This window comes from Melopsittacus undulatus, chromosome 5, assembly GCF_012275295.1.
Source record: "Melopsittacus undulatus isolate bMelUnd1 chromosome 5, bMelUnd1.mat.Z, whole genome shotgun sequence".
NCBI lineage: Eukaryota > Metazoa > Chordata > Aves > Psittaciformes > Psittaculidae > Melopsittacus > Melopsittacus undulatus.
The window spans coordinates 45,629,619-45,650,258 of NC_047531.1; the positions used below are offsets into that span (position 1 = coordinate 45,629,619).

Genomic DNA, 20,640 nt, shown 5'->3' on the forward strand with positions numbered 1-20,640 from the left:
TTCCCCCTCCAGACATTTGCAATCGCTCTTTTCATTCCCATCACACCTTTAGCGAGCAGTAAGCCAGTCTGTGTTTTGTTGCTCTTATCTCTTCTCTGAAAGCTTTTATTGACTGCATGTTGGTTTTGTCTCCTCACCTTTTCCATTTCCCATCTAGCCTTTTTCTTGTGTGTGTGCTGTTGCTGTTTCAAGGCTTCAGATCTCAGAGAAGTCCCTTGTGGAGCTGTTTTGGATATTTCTCACGGCAGCAGCTGAGAAATCCTGGAAGAGGTAATGACAGGAGCAATAAGGAAAAGCAGAATTGGCTCCAAAATATATTCGGATTAGAAAGGGGAGCTCAGTAAATTATTGAACTACCTGGATGACGAATTCATATCCAAAAGCTATTTTGCCTTAGTGCCTGACTCACATTTACATTTAAGCTCAAAGTGTTTTGGGGATGAGCTCTGAAGCTCACAGAAAACAGAGAAGAAATATGCTTCTTTGCATATTTCTCACTCCAAACAGAGGGAAGAGCCTCTTCCCTTTCCATACAGCATGTGGCTGCATTTGGAAAATTCTGTGGGTCATGGGAGGGCTGGCTGGGGCCAGCCCCCAGGCTGAAAGGATCAGCAGTGCCGGGCAAGCCCATTCAGAGATGAGTTTTAATTTCTTACCCTCACATATGCATGCAGCTGGCACCCACACAGCAAACCTTTAACTGAGGCTAAAATGGGTGACCTGTCCAGTTCGCTTTGCTTTTCCTATAACTAGGCTCAGAGGCACCCCTTTGCTGAAGCAGGAGGTTGGTGCCCCTTGCACAGGGATTGCACAGTGTGTCTGCGGCAGAGATCTGGTTGAGACAAGGCACCTGAGCTCTTCCCCTCCTCATATGGTCCCTGTCTGCATGATGGTGATGTGAAAGAACCCTCCCCTTGGTCACGGGACGGGGACTGTGCCCAGCTGCCTTGGAGGTGATGGAGGCACCAGGGTTTGGCTGTTTTGCTGAGCAGATTTGCAGCAAGGACAGGGGTCAAGCAGCTCAGGCACCAACGAGGGCAGAGGAGGCCGCAACACGCAGGCAAGCCAGAGGCTACCTGCTCTGCTTTGACTGCCAGCTGCTGTTGGCTGGAGCAAGGGACTTTCCAAATCGCTGATGCATGAAACCACTAACAGCTCAGCTTTGATCCTGAACTTTGAAAGGAGTCCTGAATTTTCCGAAGCAACCACTCTCATCAGAGGTCAGAGGCAGCCGTGTTTGCCCAATTTCGCTTCGGTTGGGAGCCCTGCTCTGCATGTTCGGAAATGCCCAACTACCTCCAGGAAGCTCAGTTTTGGATGAGTGGACTTGTGGCTGCCTTTGGAAACAAACCTCAGTGGCTTCCTGAGATGTTTTGGTGGCTGTTAGCCAGATTAGTTGGCCCCAAGAGCTTTGTGCAGAAGTGTTTCTGTAGGTTCTACACAGGGAGGTGTAAGGTTGGCCAACCTTCTACACCCTCTGGCTCTCCAAGCCTTGCCTTTCCTTACTATGAGTACTTTGGACGTCAAGGCATCTGGTTTGTTGAGGACTTTGCTCCACTGAAAGGGACTGGTGTTGCTCTGTACTGTCACTTGTTTTTTGTAAGGCAGAGAGAAGCTCTTTGCCCAGCTCAGGCAAAGCCAGCAGAAGAAATGCAGTTTCTAGGTCACGCTGTTCTTAGCGGAGGAGGCGAAGAGAGAAAACAGGTTAGGAGACTATAAACACCTAGCAGGGAGAGGGCCAACGCCCAAGCATTGCACAGCTTGGAAGATCAAGTCCTCTCTCACACACCTTGGAGACACCTTCTCTGACCTGCCTCCAGATGTGTCCAGCAGGTCCCTTCTCACAGGGCTCTTGCTGTTTGCAGCCCAACGAGCCTGAGGTTAAGCTGTTACCTGTTTCAGGGAAGTGGTGAGGGGAGGATTCACCTCCAAGCAAGAAGCTGTACCACTGCATCCGTCCTATCTGCTCTGGCTCTCCGGAGCATTCCCAGGCTTTTTCTTTCCATGCTCCACTGGAGTCTAATCCTGCATGCAGAAAATTCCTCATGCTTTTTGCTGTTATTCCTCCAGGGTATCTGTTTTCTCTTCCATTCTGTCTGGCTGTTCAACAGCCTGAACTCAGTTACTCTAATCCCTCCATCTTCAGTGATGTTCTCAGCTCCACATAATAAATATTAACAGCTTACAATGTATCTTGGGGTTCTTATGCAAGGACTCCAAATAGCTTTATGGTTCATATGCACATGGGGCTCACTTTATTCGCCAGCAAAACACAGCCACCGATGAGACAGCAGTTGTTTAGCAACCTACAGCGACAACACACAATAGTTAAGACGGGAAGTGAAGATAAATATCGTATCCATTTGAAACTCCAGGAGGGGATTGGAGTTGGCAGAATAAAAGTACTTGTGCTGAATTTTAGCCAGAATACTCCAAATAGCATTCCTATGCTTACAGAAAGAGCAATAGGATTTAAAATACCTAACCCATCCCTGGTGGTTTATTTGCAACTCACGTTAACAGCACTGACATTTTAGGATGCCAGCAATGCTCTTAACCAGAGAAAGGCAATTCAGTTGAGTAATGAACTATACAGGATTACTCTAAAGCCCTTCCTCAGAATTTCTAGGAAAGAAAAAATCAGACTATTATATATAAAAAACTATTAGCCATCACATTAAAAAAATTATCTATTTTAGGCAGCATCACCCTTCAACTATGGCTGTTTCCATCCCACAGCAACAGGAAGGCAACTGTAGCATCTTTTTCCATGGTGCCACAAACTCTGCTGCTATCTCCTAGCACTCTCCATACCTTAATGTCATGGGGAAAAAAAAGGAGAGGGGAGAGGACATATTCCTCTCTCTTCAGAGCATGGCAGGTGAGGGGGCAGAGACTCTGCTCGAGGATGCTGTATTTCCCCTGCATGGTCCAGGAACCATTGGTGGCACAGAGTGGCATTCACTCACCATGTTCCTCTTCCCTATCGAAAAGTCCAGGTGAGCCGAAAGCAACAAAGTGTTAAGAGGTAAATGGGAACAAACCAGCCTAGTTTAGCTTTCTGTATTGTGGTGGTACTGCTGCCACTCCAAGTAGAGATTTATCTTAAGCATGTTCCTGTAATTTTTCATCAGCTTTCTTTTTAGCCATTTATGTATATATCATCTGGACAACGAAAATAGCTTTGAGCAATAGATTATCTGACGTACAAGGGAATGTATTGATAGGACAGGGGCTAATGGCTTTAAACTGACAGAGGGCAGATTTAGATTTAGATGTTGGGAATTTCCTCCCTGCGAGGGTGCTGAGGCCCTGGCACAGGTTGCCCAGAGAAGCTGTGGCTGCCCCATCCCTGGCAGTGTTCAAGGCCAGGTTGGATGGGACTTGGAGCAACCTGGTCTAGTGGAAGGTGTCCCTGCCCATGGCAAGGGGTTGGGACTGGATGAGCTTTAAGGTCTGGGACTCTGTGTTAGTTTCAGCTGATGCCTCAGCTGCTGGAGAAAACCCAAGCCCTGCATGACTTGCCCACAGACCATGTACCAGCGCTGAGCACTAACTGCTCAGCTCATGCTAATGGCCATGACCCTGCCTGGCTCTCCTTCCACTATTTAAAGATTTTGTTATAAATGGATGTGCTGCTTGGCTAATGGAGAGCTTAAAATAAAAGAGTGCCTGGTGATCCTTCAGTGGCAGAGATGCCCTCAGTTTTAGGTGGCATTGAAGAGCACCCCAGGACTGCAGAACCCCATACCCCAAGGCAGTCTGGGGTTTTTCAGCTCTCTCTCTGATGTCTCACTTCCAGCCCAGCTTGGGGTGGACATGACCCTGCCAAGCATTTTTTGGAAACCATGCTTTTACAGTGCTGCAGAGGCCACCCCGCTTTTCCTGGGACCACAGGGTAGATGGATACGTCTTCAGCTCTGCACTGAAAGCAGCCACAACATGGCCTCCTCTTTTGGTCAGCTCTTTCTGGGGATCCTCAAAGGCAGCAGGGAGTCTACAAAGCCTGTTCCAGTTTTTGTTGGGTTTTCTCCACACCCCTGCCATGCAGGGGGGTGCATATGGCTTTGGTCCTCCCCAGGAGGACATATCGAGTCTTTGCACCGTCTTCATCCCTGCTAAATCCTCAGCACACTGCTTCAGCTTGGTTGCCCACTCACCTCGCTGCCTGTGCATGAGCATGGGGACTGGTACCTTCTTCTTCTCTGTCACACCAGCCACGGCCTGAGCACCTCTAGCAACCTTCAGCCAGTACCTGAAGATGGGCCGCATGGAGCATCCCTGCTGTTCCTGTTCCAGGGACAGGGCTTCTCATTTCTAACCTTGTCTCACATGGGATAACTCTTGAAAAATAAGATTAGCTGCCTTTACAGCAGACTTACTCTGCATATCCAGATCTTAATTTGCCAGCTCCCCTCCAGCAGTCTCATGGTGCAGAGCTGCACTGTTTTTCTTTCTTTCTGACTAGGACTTTATGTTTCGAGTGGTTTTGAATTTCACCACACTGCAAAAAGGCCCCTGCTCTTGTTTCTCCAGATCACTCTGGTTCTGTCCTCTCCCATCCACTCCTTCATTTTAAAGAGGCAGGGGAGAGGAGGTTTTTCCACTGTTGTTATAGCCTGCATCTTCCCATTGCTCCCTAAGGACAATATTAAATACTGACATTCACTTATGAGCCTCCTCCCCCCATACACAATGTTCTGTTTGTTTCTTTGACCTGGACTCCTAAGCCACAGCTTACATTGCATGTACAGAAAACCTATTTTCCTTGTCTTTTTTCCCAGTGGCCATGAAGACACAGCTTAGCATGATCCACCCGCTCCTACCCACTTTATTTTCTTGTACTTCATAAACTGGTAAGTATGCCAAAGGAGAAGTTTGTTTTGCGTGTTCTGCTTTATATAAGTGCGTTTGGCAATTCTTAAACTTTTATCTGGAGTATCCACAGGCTGGAATATTTCCCATTGGAACTGTTCTCAGTATAAGTTAGCAAATACCATAGATAAATGGGATAGGGGAATAAGCAAGAAAGACTTGTTTATACAGCTATTGAAATCTGTGCCAGGTTAGGGAGCACAGAAGAGGATTAAACAGCTTCAACTCCATTTTAGTCCATACCATGCTCCAACCATCCCATTAAATAGCCATACAACAACCTGGAGAAGAGGATAGGATCCCCAGGTCAAACAACATTTCAGAGCAGTCCTGGACAGCAAGGCCAGGCTGAGGTCAGATATCTGAATTCGCTGCTGCTCACAAGGCAGAGGACATGGGTAAGGGTCTGCCAGCCCCTGCCTTGGTCAGCCTCAGGGACAAGACACCAAACCTCACAAAACTCTGCTGCCCTCCACCCTACAGAACGCCACTTCCCTTGCAGAGTCGGAAGGGTCTCAATGGTAGGTGCCCCTGCTGGCACGCTCAGCACACTCAGCTTGCCTGGGACTACAAGAGGGCAGGGAAATGTGAGCCTCTGCAGGCAGCCCAAAAGCCCCACACAATTCACAGGAAACCCTGCAGGGCAGGACTGTGCCAGCAGGACGTGGAGGGGGCAGTGGCAGAGCCACCCCTTTACGTGCAAGGGATCTCTGCTGTGCCTTCTGAGGAAGCAAGCGTTTCTCGCTGCTCTGATCCTGCCCCATATTTCTCAGTGAACTCAGATCCTGCCTCGGGACACTCAGTGCTGTTTGATTTATCCAAAGGGATAAATCTCCATCTTCTCCTTTCTAAGCTGGCACACCACAAGCACCTTGAACCTGCACACACCAGTGCTTTGCTACACACTGGCCTCCAAGTAGCATCCTCTGCTACTTCATCCTCACCCCTTCCCCTCCCTTTCTCCTTCCTAAGGTGACCAGCCTGGAAGCAAAAACATATCCAGGCAGGAATGCACACCAGGTTCCTCACTTGCCTTTCCTGCAGTAGTCGCTCTAGCCCTCTCTTGGTTTGCCTAGTGCCTTGTCGTAACTCCCCGCGGAGGTACCGGGCTCTGCGGCATCCCCGTGTTTGCTGGGGAAAGGCTCCTTCCCCTGAGAGGCAGTGGGGCAGACAGAGGGGAATGGCTGCAGCGGGAAGAGGCTCGCTTGCCGCCTGCCGTCAGAAGCCTGAACTGAAGAGGAAGCTCCGTTCCGCCTGCTAGCCCAGGCCTCCGCGGACGCGATGCAAAAGCAGCAGGACCTGTCCTCTCCTCGCTGCCCAGCTCAGGGTGCACATCTGCATCTTCAAGGCAGCCGCATCCCTACAGAGTTTTCATTCTGTCCACCTATAACTTTCTGCTGTGCACCACCAGAAGCCTGTACAGGAAAACCCTGTTACAAACTCCACCTGACCCTGCAACTTTCCAGATGGCCTAAATGTGCATTTTACCTACAAAAAAAAAACAATAATCTGAATTTATAGTTTAACTGCAAGCAATAATCCAGTGCCAAAGCTCAGCAAACAAATAAATATGGGACAAAGACTTTACCCTCTAAGTCACCTGCAGGGGCTCAGGCCACTTCTACAACAGAAGCTTGCCTGGCACGAGGTACAATCCCCTGTTCTGGGGGAACAGAGGGTTTCACCAGGAAGAGCTGTCACACCCACACACAACTCTGTAAGGAAGAGAGCAAGCCACAGAGGCATCAACGAGTGTAGCTATAAGTTATTTATTCTGCAAAATAGAGGTATCTTCTATGGAGTTGAACACTGGAATCACAGCATTATGAAATCGAGTTGTGGAAACATTATGACAGCTCACATACACACAGGCACACACATGCACACCTCCACACGCACGCACACAGCCTTTGTACAGGCCCCTACTCTTGCATTATCCAGAGGAAGCCCTCTCTGCATCTTTATTTGCATTCAAGACCCCTTCCCCTATTCACAGGGCTCCTGAGGGAACGAGGTTGGTCAGGACTGGGTGCCTGGCACAGGCAACATGTGTGTGGAGAGCCCTGCACACGCTCTCCAGCCCAGTGTTCAGCACATCCTGGGTAGGAGTTAACTCTCAGCAGAACACAGCCCTCAATGGAGCGCTCCCAGTCTTGCCTCAGTCTTTGCTCACGCAGCTGAGCGCAGGGTGGCTGCAAGAGGCAGATTTCCACCTTAGGACACAGTCAGTGCTCCCTGCTCACCATGGTCCATGTTCCAAAGCCGGTAAAACTCTGCAAAATCCACATAGGGCTCCACACGCCCATCTTCGTCTGGCTGGAGGGAGTGGGTGGGCCGGGAGCGGAAGAGACCCCCATCTGAACTTGAGCTGCTGCTCTGCGTGTGAGTATTAGTTGACTGGAGAGTCACAGTTGGGCTTTGGCTATGGAGAGAGAGAGAGAGAGAGAGAGAGAGAAAACACAAGCGTCTTTATTTTCTCCATCTAATGCTTTGGACAAGAAAAGAATGAGAACAAGTGCCAGCTTCTTCACAGATCGAGCTATCCTTAGCAAACTGCAACTTTTTAGCTGTCTCTTGCACTATCAGAGCACTAGAAATGTTGAGAACTGCTTGAAATTGATAAACACCAAAAGACATCCAATTCATATTTATCTGGAAAGCCTTAAGGACAACCAGGCATCCAAGGAACAGAGGACAGACAGCAGGAAAAGTAACTGGGAGGAAGAGGCATGCACTCTGCTGGCCTCTCCATACCCATACAGTGAGGTTTACGGGAAGAGTCTGGCAGCAAGGAAAGCTATTCTTGCGTGACCTGTGTTGCAGCCAAAACAACTCTAGTGCGTCAGCCTCATTGTTTCTGGAGCTACCAGAACACAATAACCAGAGGCTTTCTTCACTTTGCAGCATGTACACACACCACCCTGAGCCAAAGGCTGAACCTAAACCAGAACTGCTAACTAGCATGATCCCACAAAGTGGACCCAAACCCAGTTCTAACCTTTATCCTTTTCATTTGCCCCAGCTTCTGCCTGTGAGCAAGCCAACTGTGCAGTGCAGCCTCTCCAGCCGCCTTACAGGTGATCTGCATAGCCCTTCTTCCTTATTAAAACAGAGGGCACCCACACTCCCTCCACACAGAGCACCCAACATGGCACATAAGATCCATAGAGAACAGCTGCTCGCTGATAGAGTGCCCTCCACGAACAGCAGCAGATGATGCTCCCCAGGGCATGCTGCCAGGGCTGGCTTCAGAGCTGCTTGCTTTACTCATTCCCACTCCTCACACAACTGCTTTCCAGCTAACACATTATGCTGGCTGTCAATACTGCAGTCATGAGGGCCACCCTCTCCAGATAAGGGAATGATTGACAGGTAACTGACAGGTCTCTCTCTGCCTTTCAATCACTTTACAAGGTGTGAGGCACAAGGAAGAACTGCAGGTAGCAAGAGAGAAGGACTTTTACTTAGTGAGGGTGGGGGTGGCTTCATCCAGCGTTGAGCTGCTGTGAGCACCATTGACCATCTGGCCCTGGGAAGGCATGACAAGAGAGAGTGTGACACTCGTCTTGCTTGTGCTTTGGGAGCTGGAATACGGCACAGAGACTGGGTAGACACGGCCTCCTAAGAGAGAAAACAAGAGTCATAAAATGTGGCTGAGACATGAATGACTGGGGGTGTAAATGGCAAAGAAAGGCCAAAGAACCCAAGAATTTATATTAAGCTGCCTTTCTTAGATGCTGTATTCTGTCAAATTGTCACAGACTAGGTCTCAGAAGCCAATAATCCCTTTAATAAGAAAATTCCTTATACACCAAGTATCTCCTCTCCTGATGTTAGGTTAGTGCTGGATGGATCAAGAGACCTTATCTTCCACCCTCCATTTTGTTCCATTATCCCCCCAGCATACCTTGTGTTGGCGTCAGCGTGGGCTGGCTCATCTCACCCAGGGGGTACCCAAAATTCCTCACAAGCAGCGTCATGTCTTCATGCCGGGGACAGAACTTGGACCGTTCCCCACCACTGGCAAAAGTGTCACAGTGGATCCTCTTAACCCGGTCCACTACTGCTTGTGCCACAGCATCCAGTGATGTCTGCTTGGCAAACTCTGTGGCTATCATGGCTGCAATCTCCTGAACACAGAAGAGGAAAAAAAAACACAAGAGGAAGGATGTTTGAGAGATTTTGCAGGAAACCTTTTCCGGCCATCTGATCTAGGAGTTTTGGTGGCAACTCATATGACTGAGATGCTTCCCAGTCTCTCCTGCCCTTGTGCCTTGAATCATCACATTCCCATGAAGGGCCACTCCTAAGGGACAGGCAGCTGCTCAGAAGAACTGGCTTGGCTAAGCAGCTCCATATTATGGAATGGGATGGCACACAGGTGTTCAACCTGGCCAGCACTCACAGGGCAGGTAAGGAGCAAGGTGTGTACAAGAGAAGCTGACACCACTGGAGCGAGTCCATAGCCAAGGGAACGTTTCCCACGCTCACCTGGTTGGCCTGCCCAGGCCCATGAGCTGCCTCCAGTGCCTTGTAGAGCCCTTCAGACATGAGCACCAAGAAGCCAGTCACCCCCTCCAGTGAGTGCCCTCCATGGATTTCAGGCTCTGCTATGATGGGCTTTGATTTAGCAGCACTGGAAAGATACAGTGTTATTTAGTATTTAATGGTAACATAGTAGGTAAGAATGGAGGGATCACAAAGAAAAGCAAGGCTTGAAACCACAAAGTTGAGTTTTTCTGACCTGAGCAGTTCAATATCAGTATAGCCGTATTTGACTTTGTAATCTCCAATTCGCCGAGTGCTTTCCTGTCCACGAATAGTTCCCACTTGTTTTATTTTTCCTGCATCCAAGCCTGCCAGATTGAAAACAAAAAGATTTAATTGACTTTGGGAAACTTGCAGGACTTCCTTTGCTTATACTGTCAGGAATGAGAAAAGAAGTATCCACAGCTAGAGCAACTTGTAAGACAAAACGAGATGCCAGAGAATCATCAGGAGCCCAACAGGGAGAAAAGGAAGTGGAGTTTGCTGTGTTCCAAGGGACACCTTTTCATCAGTTGTTATCTGGGAAGGAAAGAGAAAGAGGGAGATGCACACAGCCCAGCATGCACATTCTGAATGCAGGGGCTGGCCCTGAGACAAAGCCCACATCCTGGTCCAAAGCCACCAGTGGGAGCTGGTCTGGGTGCACAGGCATATGCTGAAAAGGCAGGGGAACACCTGCTCCTGCCTGTTCTGGACTGTAATGGAAGAAGGCAGGAAGGGAAAAAAAAGGTATGTGAAGGATTCTGCTTTTATTTCTGCCTCTTACTGATCCCTGCTCCTAAACTCCGCATGACAGTTTCATCAGTACACTAAACTGCAGAGGGAGAAAAGGAGGACTACCTACAAGAGGCACTGAATTTTCTCAGGTGCTGAAACTGATGAGGGCTACTCCTAAAATAAGGACAACAACCAAACAAGTACTTATTTAAATAAATTTAAGGGGATATACTTCTGGCAGGGGCTAAGAAGGAATCCCACCTCAAAGAAGGTTCTAACAGGAATCATCTGGATGCAGCTACTATTTGAGGCAGGACTCAGAGCAGATAAGCCACTTACCTGGGCTGTTCTGCAATTCCCCTTCCCTGGTTATACCTAGAGCTAACAGGCAGAAAGTGTTATTTTGAGGTTTTATCTAGGGATGACTGTCCTCGGGACAAGGTGAAGGCAGGGGTCCAGCTGAAACTCTCCCCCTGAGTCAAACCAAGCCTCACTGCACAGATGGCTCCACACCTACCCCAGAAGTAAGACACAACTCTGCCATCTGCTGCAGACCAAAGCTGACTCATCAACATGGCCTGGCTCATTTGCCAGCTCCTGGCAGGGGCATACATGCTGTCGACAGACACAAACACAGGGAGGCTTTCAGAATGCCAGAGAGGTTGTGTCTAAATCACAGCAGCACTGCTGGAGCACTAAACAAGCTGCAGTGTGCTGGATGAAGAGCCACAAAGGCGTAAGACCTTCCCCTCCCTTCCCCCAGGAGAGGTCCAACATAGGCACCATCATGACAATCACCATCTTCACTACCTCTTATCACTGTGATTCAACCTAACCCTACAACAACCTCCTTTGGGCCCTCATAACAGTCTGTGCTCACTGGCTTGTTCCACAGGCTCTTCCTTCTGCTGGGACTGCCAGCAGGAGAGCCACTGCTGTGCTAGGTTCAAGTCAGGGATTCTACCAGACCCCTGTTCTGCTACAGACTGTAGCCAAATTCTGTATTTTTGGCAGTAGAAAGACAGTCTTTTTTCCTAGATTCTTGTATTCAGTCTTCTCTTTCACAGCACATACCCCTACTGCAAGAATATAAGTAAAAAAGGAAATGAAAGTGAAATAGAACAAACCAAGACCTAGCAGCACAAAACTACCACATCAATAGCCTCACCATATAAGAATGTATCTACCAGATGAACCTAATGAAGAAAGTGAAGTTCTTCTTTAAGAACTTGTCTGTACCTTTATAATCTACTTAAAGGTACAGAACTATCTCAAGAAGAATTTGGTATTAGCAACCACACAAGTGGTCTGGGCTAGTTCTAGACCAAGAAAGAATGTCAAATGCTGTAAGGGAAAAGGGAAATTGCCTAAAGCAAAATGTCAGCATTAAGAGTTCCATAGTTACTGATGTGAGAGCAGTAAATGCCACTGTTTGGCCTGGCTCCGTCTGAAGTGTAGCTGCTTTTTTTGTAGCAGCCTGTACAAAGGCATATTGAAACACATCACATCCTGAGGGTACAGCAGCACACAGAACTTAACCCAGTATAACTGTGGTTTGCTTCCAAAGAAGCAGTCAGATATTGTCCATCCCGCTTCTGCCCTCTGGCTGCGTGCTTCCACTCCAGCAATCACACAGCTGGAGGGCAAATCAATGGCAGTTTGGCAGCTGGACACAAAACACTTGGAAAAAAAGGATAGTTTTCTGCTGGTTCATTGAGCTGAACTTACTAACTCTGTAGCCTCACAATAGCTAGATATGCAGAAAGAGAAGGCACTGAACTTGTCAACTGAAAACACAGTAAGCTTTTTGTGGTCATTTATTGTTTCCAGTGGCTTGAGTCATTCCTGGTACCCCAGATAAATGGAGGGATTCTCAGATCAGAACAAGAAACCCAACACTCACCCAGCTGGGAGAAGCGGAAAAGTTCATCCTCATTCTCTGTTGTATGGTCCACGTTGAGCTGAGTCACCTGCAGCCCGTCCACCGTGGACTTGCATAGCAGTGCCCGATTGGTACCTTATGTGGGAAGAGTGAGATGAGGCACCAGATAACTTTGCTGTTAAGAGGGGGAACATATCCAAATGGAAAAGGGAAAAGGGAATAAAGGCAGAAAAGAAGAGAAAGCCTCACGTGCTGACTCATGATTATCTCCAAAAAGTAGCCTTGCTAGCAGCATAGTAAGCCTGCTAGGCAGCTCTTCAATCAGGCCTGAGCCAGTACCTCACAAGAAAGCACTCAAATTCTCAGTGAACCTGCACTACTGCCTCTCAGCCCTTTTTCCTCTCCGTTCTTTGGTCATAACACATTGCATCAGCCAACATCTGTAGAGATAAAGAGCCAGGCTGATTTCAAATGCTTCTGTAAGTAACAAGCATATAATTTCTTGGCCACAGAGCAAAGAAACTGTCCCCCCCATTCAAATTTCTTTCACTTCCCAGAATCACAGCCATCCTGAGAAACACCTAGACTGAGCTGCTGATAAAAAACAACTCACCCACATTGGCAATATAGAGCTTGTTGTTGAGAACAACAGCCACAATAGCCATGGCTCCTCCAGAGATCTCCTGCTCTACAACCTTCAATCTCTCCACAATCTTCTGGTACTGAGGAGGCAGCTGGTGATGAGGGACACCCTGGAAGCCAAAATGAGGGAAAAACTGAAACACACAGTCCACAGTACAGAAATCACACCTGGAATCAAAATTCTGTAGGGAAGGGATTTATCTTGCCATATCTTAGCCTCATGCCAAGCCTGGGCAAGACGTAAAATTATTTGCTCAATCCTAACAAATGACATGGCTCCAATAGGTTCAGGAAACAACAGTCCTGTTCACTTGAAGAAGAAGATCCACATCTGCCCAGATGCCATGCAAATCTGAGGCCTTGCCTCTCATCTGTGTCATATGGTTTTGTCCTGGAAGAGCCATATGTACAGGCTGAACTTCTCTCCATGATATATCCACTCCTTACTAACATAAGCAATAATGGGTCAAAGTAGTACCAGCATGAACAGTGGGAACTCTGGAAGATGGACCAAGGTGTTTGCTTCACTTCATGCAAGCTCCCAAAAGAGAGACACTGAGAAATAATTTTCAGTTACAGCCTCCCTTGGACCAGACTAACAAATATGCCTGTATCTCATCCAGCAGCCTGGATGGTGGGACCTCCAGCAGTGTCTGTTCTTAAGGCTACATTACCTCTGGTAGCTGGGACTGCAGGCTGGCCTTCTCTGCCAACGCATCATCAATAGACTCCAGGAAACTTCTTTCCACCACATCAAAAGCCTAAAAAAGGCCACAAAATCAAACTAAGCTTTTATCCAATGCCTACAGACCTTTAAGGCTGCCCAACACCACCTCCCTAGGACAAGCTCATGAGGGTGGATGACCACTGTACATTCGAGGATCACTATATCAACATTGAAACACAATTATTTCAGCACAACTAGGTAACAGCTTGTAAAAACAATCTGCAACAACTCAAAATAGCCGACAAAAACATTGAAATCCTGCTCACAGACATGTCAGAGACCTATCTGATCTTGTGTGCTGATTGTAAGAACTTGCCTGTCACTCAGGAAAGCACACGCACAAATCCATCTCCCCACACATTAACTTTTCCCTTTCACCCACTGCCATCTCCTTGGCAGGCTGACTTGTTCCTACATGTCCAGAGCAGACTAGCTGCAGCTTTCTGGAGAGCTCTCAGCAGTGTGCTGAGACAGCCAGAGGGACAGATGGATATGAGGCGGGAGTGAAACAAGGCCCCACAGCTGCTCAGGATGAGTGCAACTGCAACCATTGGCAGATGTTTCCAACCCCCACAGAAACCAGATGCTGCTGCCCTGGAGGCAGAAAGAGGGGTGGGTAGTGTGAGAAGCAGGAGCTGTTCAAAGCCAAAGCTTCTTTACCTGCAGCAGAACTCGATGCACATCAGTATCACTGTGATCTGCATGTAGCTGACCCAGCAGCAGTTCTGCAGAAAGCCTCTGACCCACAAAGTTGGTGACTCGGTTGCCGTCGTAGCCATTGAAGACACCATAGAGGTAGCAGTTGTTCTCGCTCCTGTCAAAGACAACAGAAGCAAAGAGGTCACAGATGTCTGAAATACAGTAACAAGTTCCTCCACACACCTCCTGCACACTTAGGCCCCACCCTTGTCTTCCCAGTCCTGTGTGACAAACTAAATACTGCTTTTATCTGCCCTTGTGTCGGCAGGAGCCCGTGTCCCAGGTGCAATCTGCTTACCTGAATTTTAACCAGTTGTCTTCCAATGGGTGACCCTCTGTCCCTTTGCCATCAGCACTGTAGGAACGGTTTGGAGCTGAGCCAACCCCAGAGAGATGGCAGGATGGTAAATCATCTGTCCAACTGGGCTGCTGTTCCTGGGAGACAGAGCAAAGATAACGTAAAAACACCAGGCAGCCTTAAGTGCAGACCCTGGTCTAGTACAAGTCCATCCCCACCCTCCTCTCAACCCTTCTCCCTTTGTTAAGGGGGCAGCACACCACCCCAGCCAGTAACTTTGTATTCTCTGCTGCAGAACTGCATCACTTACCACTTCCTTTCCCTGTGAAGCTGAGCTCTTGCTAACACGAAACCAGAAGTGAGATTTGCACCCGAGTTTCACACTCCGTACAGCACTATACTTAGCTATACACCTGGTGCACCAGACCTTCACACATCCATGGCACGGCAGGCTCTGTTCCCCGCTGGAGTCCACTCTGCTAGGACAAGGGACGGGGCCCTGCTGCTGGCAGCCATCCCTGGGACCCCCACCTCCTTGGCGCACACTGCCAGGGCACACACACACACGGCCTGCAACCCCCAGCTGCCCTCCCCCACAGTGGAGCACCCCCAACCCCGCAGCACAGGCACGGCCCCACAGCCACCTGCTGCCGCACAGCGCTGCAGAGCGGCGGCCCAGCCCGGGCTAGTGATCACGACCACGCAGGGTCCCCCGCAAGCTGGGACCCCCTGTCCTCAGGCGGCACAGAGGGCAGGAGGACAGCAGCCCACCTCCCTGCTGAGAGGGGACGCTCCCCACCCTCGCCGGACCTCCCCTTTCCCCACACGGCACCGCAGGGGACAGACGAGAGGGAGCCCCGAGTACCCCCTCGCACCCACCTGGGGGGGTGCGTGTGCATGGAGGGGGGAAAGGTGCCACTCACACTCTGCAGCAGACTCCTCCTCTGCGCCGCCATCTTGGAGCAAGAGCCACCTCCTCCTCCCGCCGCTGGCCCTGTCTCCCCCAGAGCAGACAAGTCTGCAGGGTAGAGCGGCCACCCCTCGCGACCCCGCCCCCACCGCCCCGGCTCCGCCCACCTGCGCGGAGGCCAATGGGCGGGAGCGGCGGTTGCGCTGCTGTGGGTGTGTGATTCCGTGCTGCGGCAGTGTGTGAGCGGGCTCTGTGGTGTGGGTGCTGCGGAGCTTGGGGTGTGGTTTGAGCGGTGCTGTGCGGCTCCCGACGGGGGCACCCCGGGAAGCTCACCCAGTTCCAACCCCCTGCCGTGGACAGGGACACCTTTCATCAGACCAGGTTGCTCCAAGCGCCGTCCAACCTGGCCTTGAACACTGCCAGGGATGGGGCAGCCACAGCTTCTCTGGGCACCCTGTGCCAGGGCCTCAGCACCCTCACAGGGAACAATTTCTAACCTAATGACTAAATGTACCTTATTTCAGTTTGAAGCCATTCCTCCTGGTTCTATCCCTACATGTTCTTGTAAAAAGCCCCTGCAGACTTCTTGTTTCACTTTAGGCACTGGAAGCTGCTCTAAGGTCTCCCCAGAGCCTTCTCCAGGCTGAGGAGTCCCAACTCTCTCAGCTCGCAGGGAAGCAATTTACACCTATGTATCTAGCTAATCATACATTTAGCTGTGTATGTAGTTACATATACATTTATATATAATATTATTAGAAATATCCATTTCTTACCTTAAAGCCTTTAGTCATGTGAGAAAGAAGCACCTTTTGGCCACCATGGCAAGTATGTGTGGAGGGGAAGGGAAGAAGGGCAGGGCTGTGAGAGTCCTATTAAATGGGGTCATTTTGGGAACCAGAGCACCCTGAGGGAGCCTGCTGATGAAATGTTTTTCTTAGCACCATGTTATGCTGGGGGTTGGACTAGATGACCTTTGAAGGTCCCTTCCAACCCAAACTATTCTATGATTCTATGCTGTTCTGTGCAGCCTCTAGGGAAGACCAAGAGTCCAGCTCTCAGTCCCATTGCTTCTCCATAGACATTACAACAAGCACACATTTTTCTTTGCTTGGAGTCTCTCCAGCTGAAGCAATCCACAGCTCTTCCCACTCTTTTGCAGGTCATAACAAGGATGTAGCAGAACTGTACCCTCAGGCCATCTGTGGGAATGTGTGTAGAACAGCTGACAGGTGGTTCTCAATACCCACCGCACTTTGGAGCAGTCCTTGATAGTCCTAAATCAGGCCCAACAATCACCTCTTTGCTTGTCTTAACAAAATAGACAAAGCCAAAGATCACTGGTTTTGCCCTTCTGTACGATCTTTTCTAGGCTGTGGTAGCCTGTTTCAGGAGGAACAGTTTCCAACTGAATGAGCTCAGCTGGAGCAGGAGGGAAGACACAATAATCATTCCCACCACTTTCTTAAGATTATAAATCAGCGAAAGAGCCCACCAGGTGTGTGAGTGACAGAACTTGAAGTGAGCAATGGTTGGCAGAGAGGCTGCAGCAGCGGGGGGCTTGGGGAAGAGCACGTTTCCCTGTGTGGATCAAAGCTGAAAGTGCTGCAGTGTGAGAGACGTGCAGTTTTAGCCATGTGTAGCAGTGCAGCTGTGGTGAGGGTGGGAGTTGTAAGTAGTCTCGGCTTCCAGCAGTGGCTTGATACTCTTTTAATGACATCGTTGTGGCAAATATATTAGGTTCAAATGCACTTCAGAAATTACCCAGTTAATTAACCTCATTCTGTGGAACAATGGTTTCTGCTGCTGGGGATCCTGCTGGCTGGAGTCTTCCAGCTCCCTTTCCTGTAAATCCTTTTTCTATTGCTTTGTTACATCTCTTTCTTCCAAATATACAAAGATTACAAATCCCTCCCCGCAAGGTTCACAGATATTGAGCCATTCAAGCAGGCTTAGGCACATGGGCAGCATTATGTTTTTAAAAGTTATATTGGCCAAAGATAGAAGAAAATGCTAAATGTAAAACTTCAGTCTACAAATATGTTCTCACATGTTCAGCTTTCTGTGTAAGCTTGGTCTCACTGATGTCATTTGGAGGATTCCTGTGGGCAAAGCTGCGAGTGGGTACAAATAATTACAAGAATGGGACTCAAGCCTGCATTAAAATCAAAAGTAGAATGGACAGATTGAGTGCCGATAAATCATGTTTTCTTACCAATATCAAGAAGAGTTCCTGGTGCTGCAGAAATACATGTAGAATAGCATTGTCCATGTCATTAAGAAGCAACAGGCAAGTTTGTTGGCTTTAAAACACGGTGACAGTTTTCCAGCATTGCAGCACAAGCTTATGCCTTTTTAATGACATTCAAGGTTGCAGTCATGCACCTTGATGAGCACAGGCAGACCCTGTCCTTGCTCAGAGCGCCACTGAAGTCAGCAAGTATGCTTAGAGACTGCCAGAATGTATCGCATTGCAGGACTGGGAATTCAGGAATCATTCCTGTCTTCTTAAATCCGTAAGTGGGTCCTTTTGAGACTACCAGGAGCAGAATCTGCTTGTGGGTGTGATAGGGCAGAATGTGACCTCAATGCAAGAGCAAAACAATGTTCCTGAAGATACAAGATAAGAAAGCTGCCACTTTCTTTGTTTGTACAATGACTAGTCACCTCTTGCAGTTAAAAATGTGCCCTGCTCCTAATTTAAATGCCCGGCTTCAGCTCATAGTCACTAATCTTTGTCATTCTGGTTTATTTTTTTCCTGCCTCTTTGAGCTGGAACACAGACCTGGTGCAAAGTGTTTCTTTCCTTGGTAAAAATACTTGTCCCAGATTCTGCCTGGTTATTCCTGTGGTTGTGTCACTGAGCCTCCACCCTAACCTTGAGAGAGGCAGTTAACTACTTGGCCTGCAAGAAGTGAGTAGTAAGATTTAACAAATGCAGCTGTTTGCAGTACTAAATGCATATTTGTCCAGCATTTCACAGCCCTCTGAAGAAAAGTGCTACTGAAACTGTTGTGCTGCTTCATGAATATCTCCTCATAGCTTTATGCAGCACTTGCAAGATGAAATACTGCACTGACAGAATCTTTATTGGCTATATTGATCAAGCTTATTTTATCCTTTGGTCTATTTATGCTTCTTACCTTCTGTAAATCCTCTCAGAAATGAACTGTGTTGTATTCTTATGCAGCCAAAATCTCCCCAAGAATGTGGGATATTGGTCACTGATCCTCATCATCCATGCACCAATAAATGAATTATATGATTCAATGACTACCAGATCCACAGCTCCCTCTCTCATGTTAAACTCCCACATTTCTTATTCCTCCCTCTCACCCTCTCTCCCTCCCTGCTTTTTATAGTTATTCTTTCTCACTGTTTCTTTGTCCCCAGTGCTCAGGATTATACACATGGAATTGCTGGTGCCAGGCTGTACTGCTGCCTTCCTGGGTTTATTAATGTTTTCTCTGTAGAAAATGAAGCAGCACGGTCATTGCTGGGCTGTGATATCAAACATGAACAACATGACATGAAAAACATGTCCTATGCTCCATGGGGAGCCTGCAGCATGGGGAAGTCCCAGAACAGTGCTCATGTAAATGCTCAGAAACCATAAATGATGGGAAGAAAATACAGGATTGCCAGCATTGACACTCATTTATTTTCTCTCTATTGATCACATGTGAGATATGTGTAGGGAGATTTTTATTTTTTACTGCTTTTTGGTCATGATGGAGATTGGGGCTGGAAAGGAAAGTCATGATTTTTGGCAAGGCTTGCAGGAGGTGATACGGAAAAAAAGAAGGGTCTCTCTAGTAGAGCCAGTTTGCTGCACTTGCTCTGCTCCTTATGGCAGAAGGGGATGTTGGAAGGGGTGGCATTGCAAGCCCTCACACAGCTCCACTCCCAGGTTTCCCCAGCTCCCTCTACCAACTTTAGCCTGATGCTTCCCACAGGCACAGATGCTCCTCTCTGCAGGCCACTATTTCCAGGTAGGCTGGAATGGCAGAGAAACAGAGAACAAGCATTTTGGAAGGAGAGCTGGAAACAGCAGCTTCCTTCCCCAACACCCTCCAGAGAGTTAGAGAGCCAATGTGGAGAGCTACTGTCAGGGGAAGGGGGAATGGTGAAGAAGTGCTGATCCCCCAAGAATGAGCCAAATATCACTGCAAAGCAGTCTGTACAGAGCTTTAGGCCATCTGGATTTTTGAGGCAGCGAAACAGGGTTGATTTAGTTGTGCTGAAACATACAATTCTCTTGAATTCCTTGATACACTAAACAAAGTCTCATCTCCTCGAGTCCTGAGATTTTGTGAACTTTAGAACAAACAAACAAACCCCCCCAACATGTTCATAATAGAATTGTGTTTCTAGATGTCACAGCTGCTGGGAGAAGCTTCAAACATGACTCATAAAAGTTTGAAATACCAGCAAGCAAAATTAAAGAGATTTCAGATGATTAGAAGACACAAACAAACTAGTAATGTTGGAGTCTTACTCATCTCAAATCCTTTTGGCAACATCTTGCTTCACCAGTTTTTAACTCCACCTGTCGCTGACACAGATACGTGCCTTTCTGTGGGCACAGTATCTCCACAACGCTCCCACCCCAAAAACTGGGGCTGTAGGAAGGGTCTTTGTCCAAACAAAAGATTAGTCAAGAAACAGATGGGTCTATCAACGCTTTTGCATATAATCTGATGTGAAGCTGCAGCATGTTAGTGCTCAATTGTGGCCCCAAGAGGGGTGACACTTTGGAGGACTGGATAGAGCCTGTTCTCTGTCATGCACCTCTGCTTCCCGGCCTCAGACTGCCCATGGGCTGGGAAATGTGACACTCTGGGTACTAGAGGGATAGTTGAAAGGGGATGAGAAGGAAGCTTTACTTAAGCATTGACAGAGGGTGGGATTTTGATTTTACATTGATTGCAGAACCCACTGAAAGGAGATCCTTTTCAATGGTGGGTTTTCAGTTACCAGCTGCTGGAAGTGCACTGAGCACTCTTGTTTCCCAGCACATGGTTATGTTTTGCAAGTGTGTGCTAGGCTGGACACCCAAGTGATGGTCACATGTGAAAGAACAGAGGTAAAGACACATCAAAGGAATAAACAGGTCTGCTTGCCCAGGTGTGGAAATACAGATGTTTTCATATAGGTTTGTATCCTATATTCCTGTATGTCCCCCACCCACACCTCCTGTAGCCATACCCCTTTCACAATGAGAGGCCACTTGGAATACAGCGTGTCAAGCTTCTTCTTATGTCTTCCTACTGGGTAGGTAAGAGACACTTGACGGTGTGTGTGTGATTTGAAACTTAGGCCAAGCAAAACAACCAACCCTT

The 20,640-nt window shown here is 48.3% G+C and overlaps 1 protein-coding gene across 1 annotated transcript; it reads right to left on the reverse strand.

Annotated features, from left to right (window-relative positions):
• Window positions 1-6,628: 6,628 nt before the first annotated feature.
• TAB1 (TGF-beta activated kinase 1 (MAP3K7) binding protein 1) lies at window positions 6,629-15,416 on the reverse strand. The gene is made up of 11 exons (XM_034063294.1): window positions 15,312-15,416; window positions 14,389-14,525; window positions 14,052-14,205; window positions 13,339-13,425; window positions 12,636-12,774; window positions 12,044-12,157; window positions 9,620-9,731; window positions 9,367-9,511; window positions 8,783-9,005; window positions 8,340-8,496; window positions 6,629-7,297 (listed from the first exon to the last, which is right to left on the reverse strand). Exons 1-11 carry the CDS (start codon window positions 15,342-15,344, stop codon window positions 7,090-7,092), a joined length of 1,509 nt encoding a protein of 502 aa, XP_033919185.1. The 5' UTR covers window positions 15,345-15,416; the 3' UTR covers window positions 6,629-7,089.
• Between the last annotated feature and the right edge of the window lie 5,224 nt (window positions 15,417-20,640).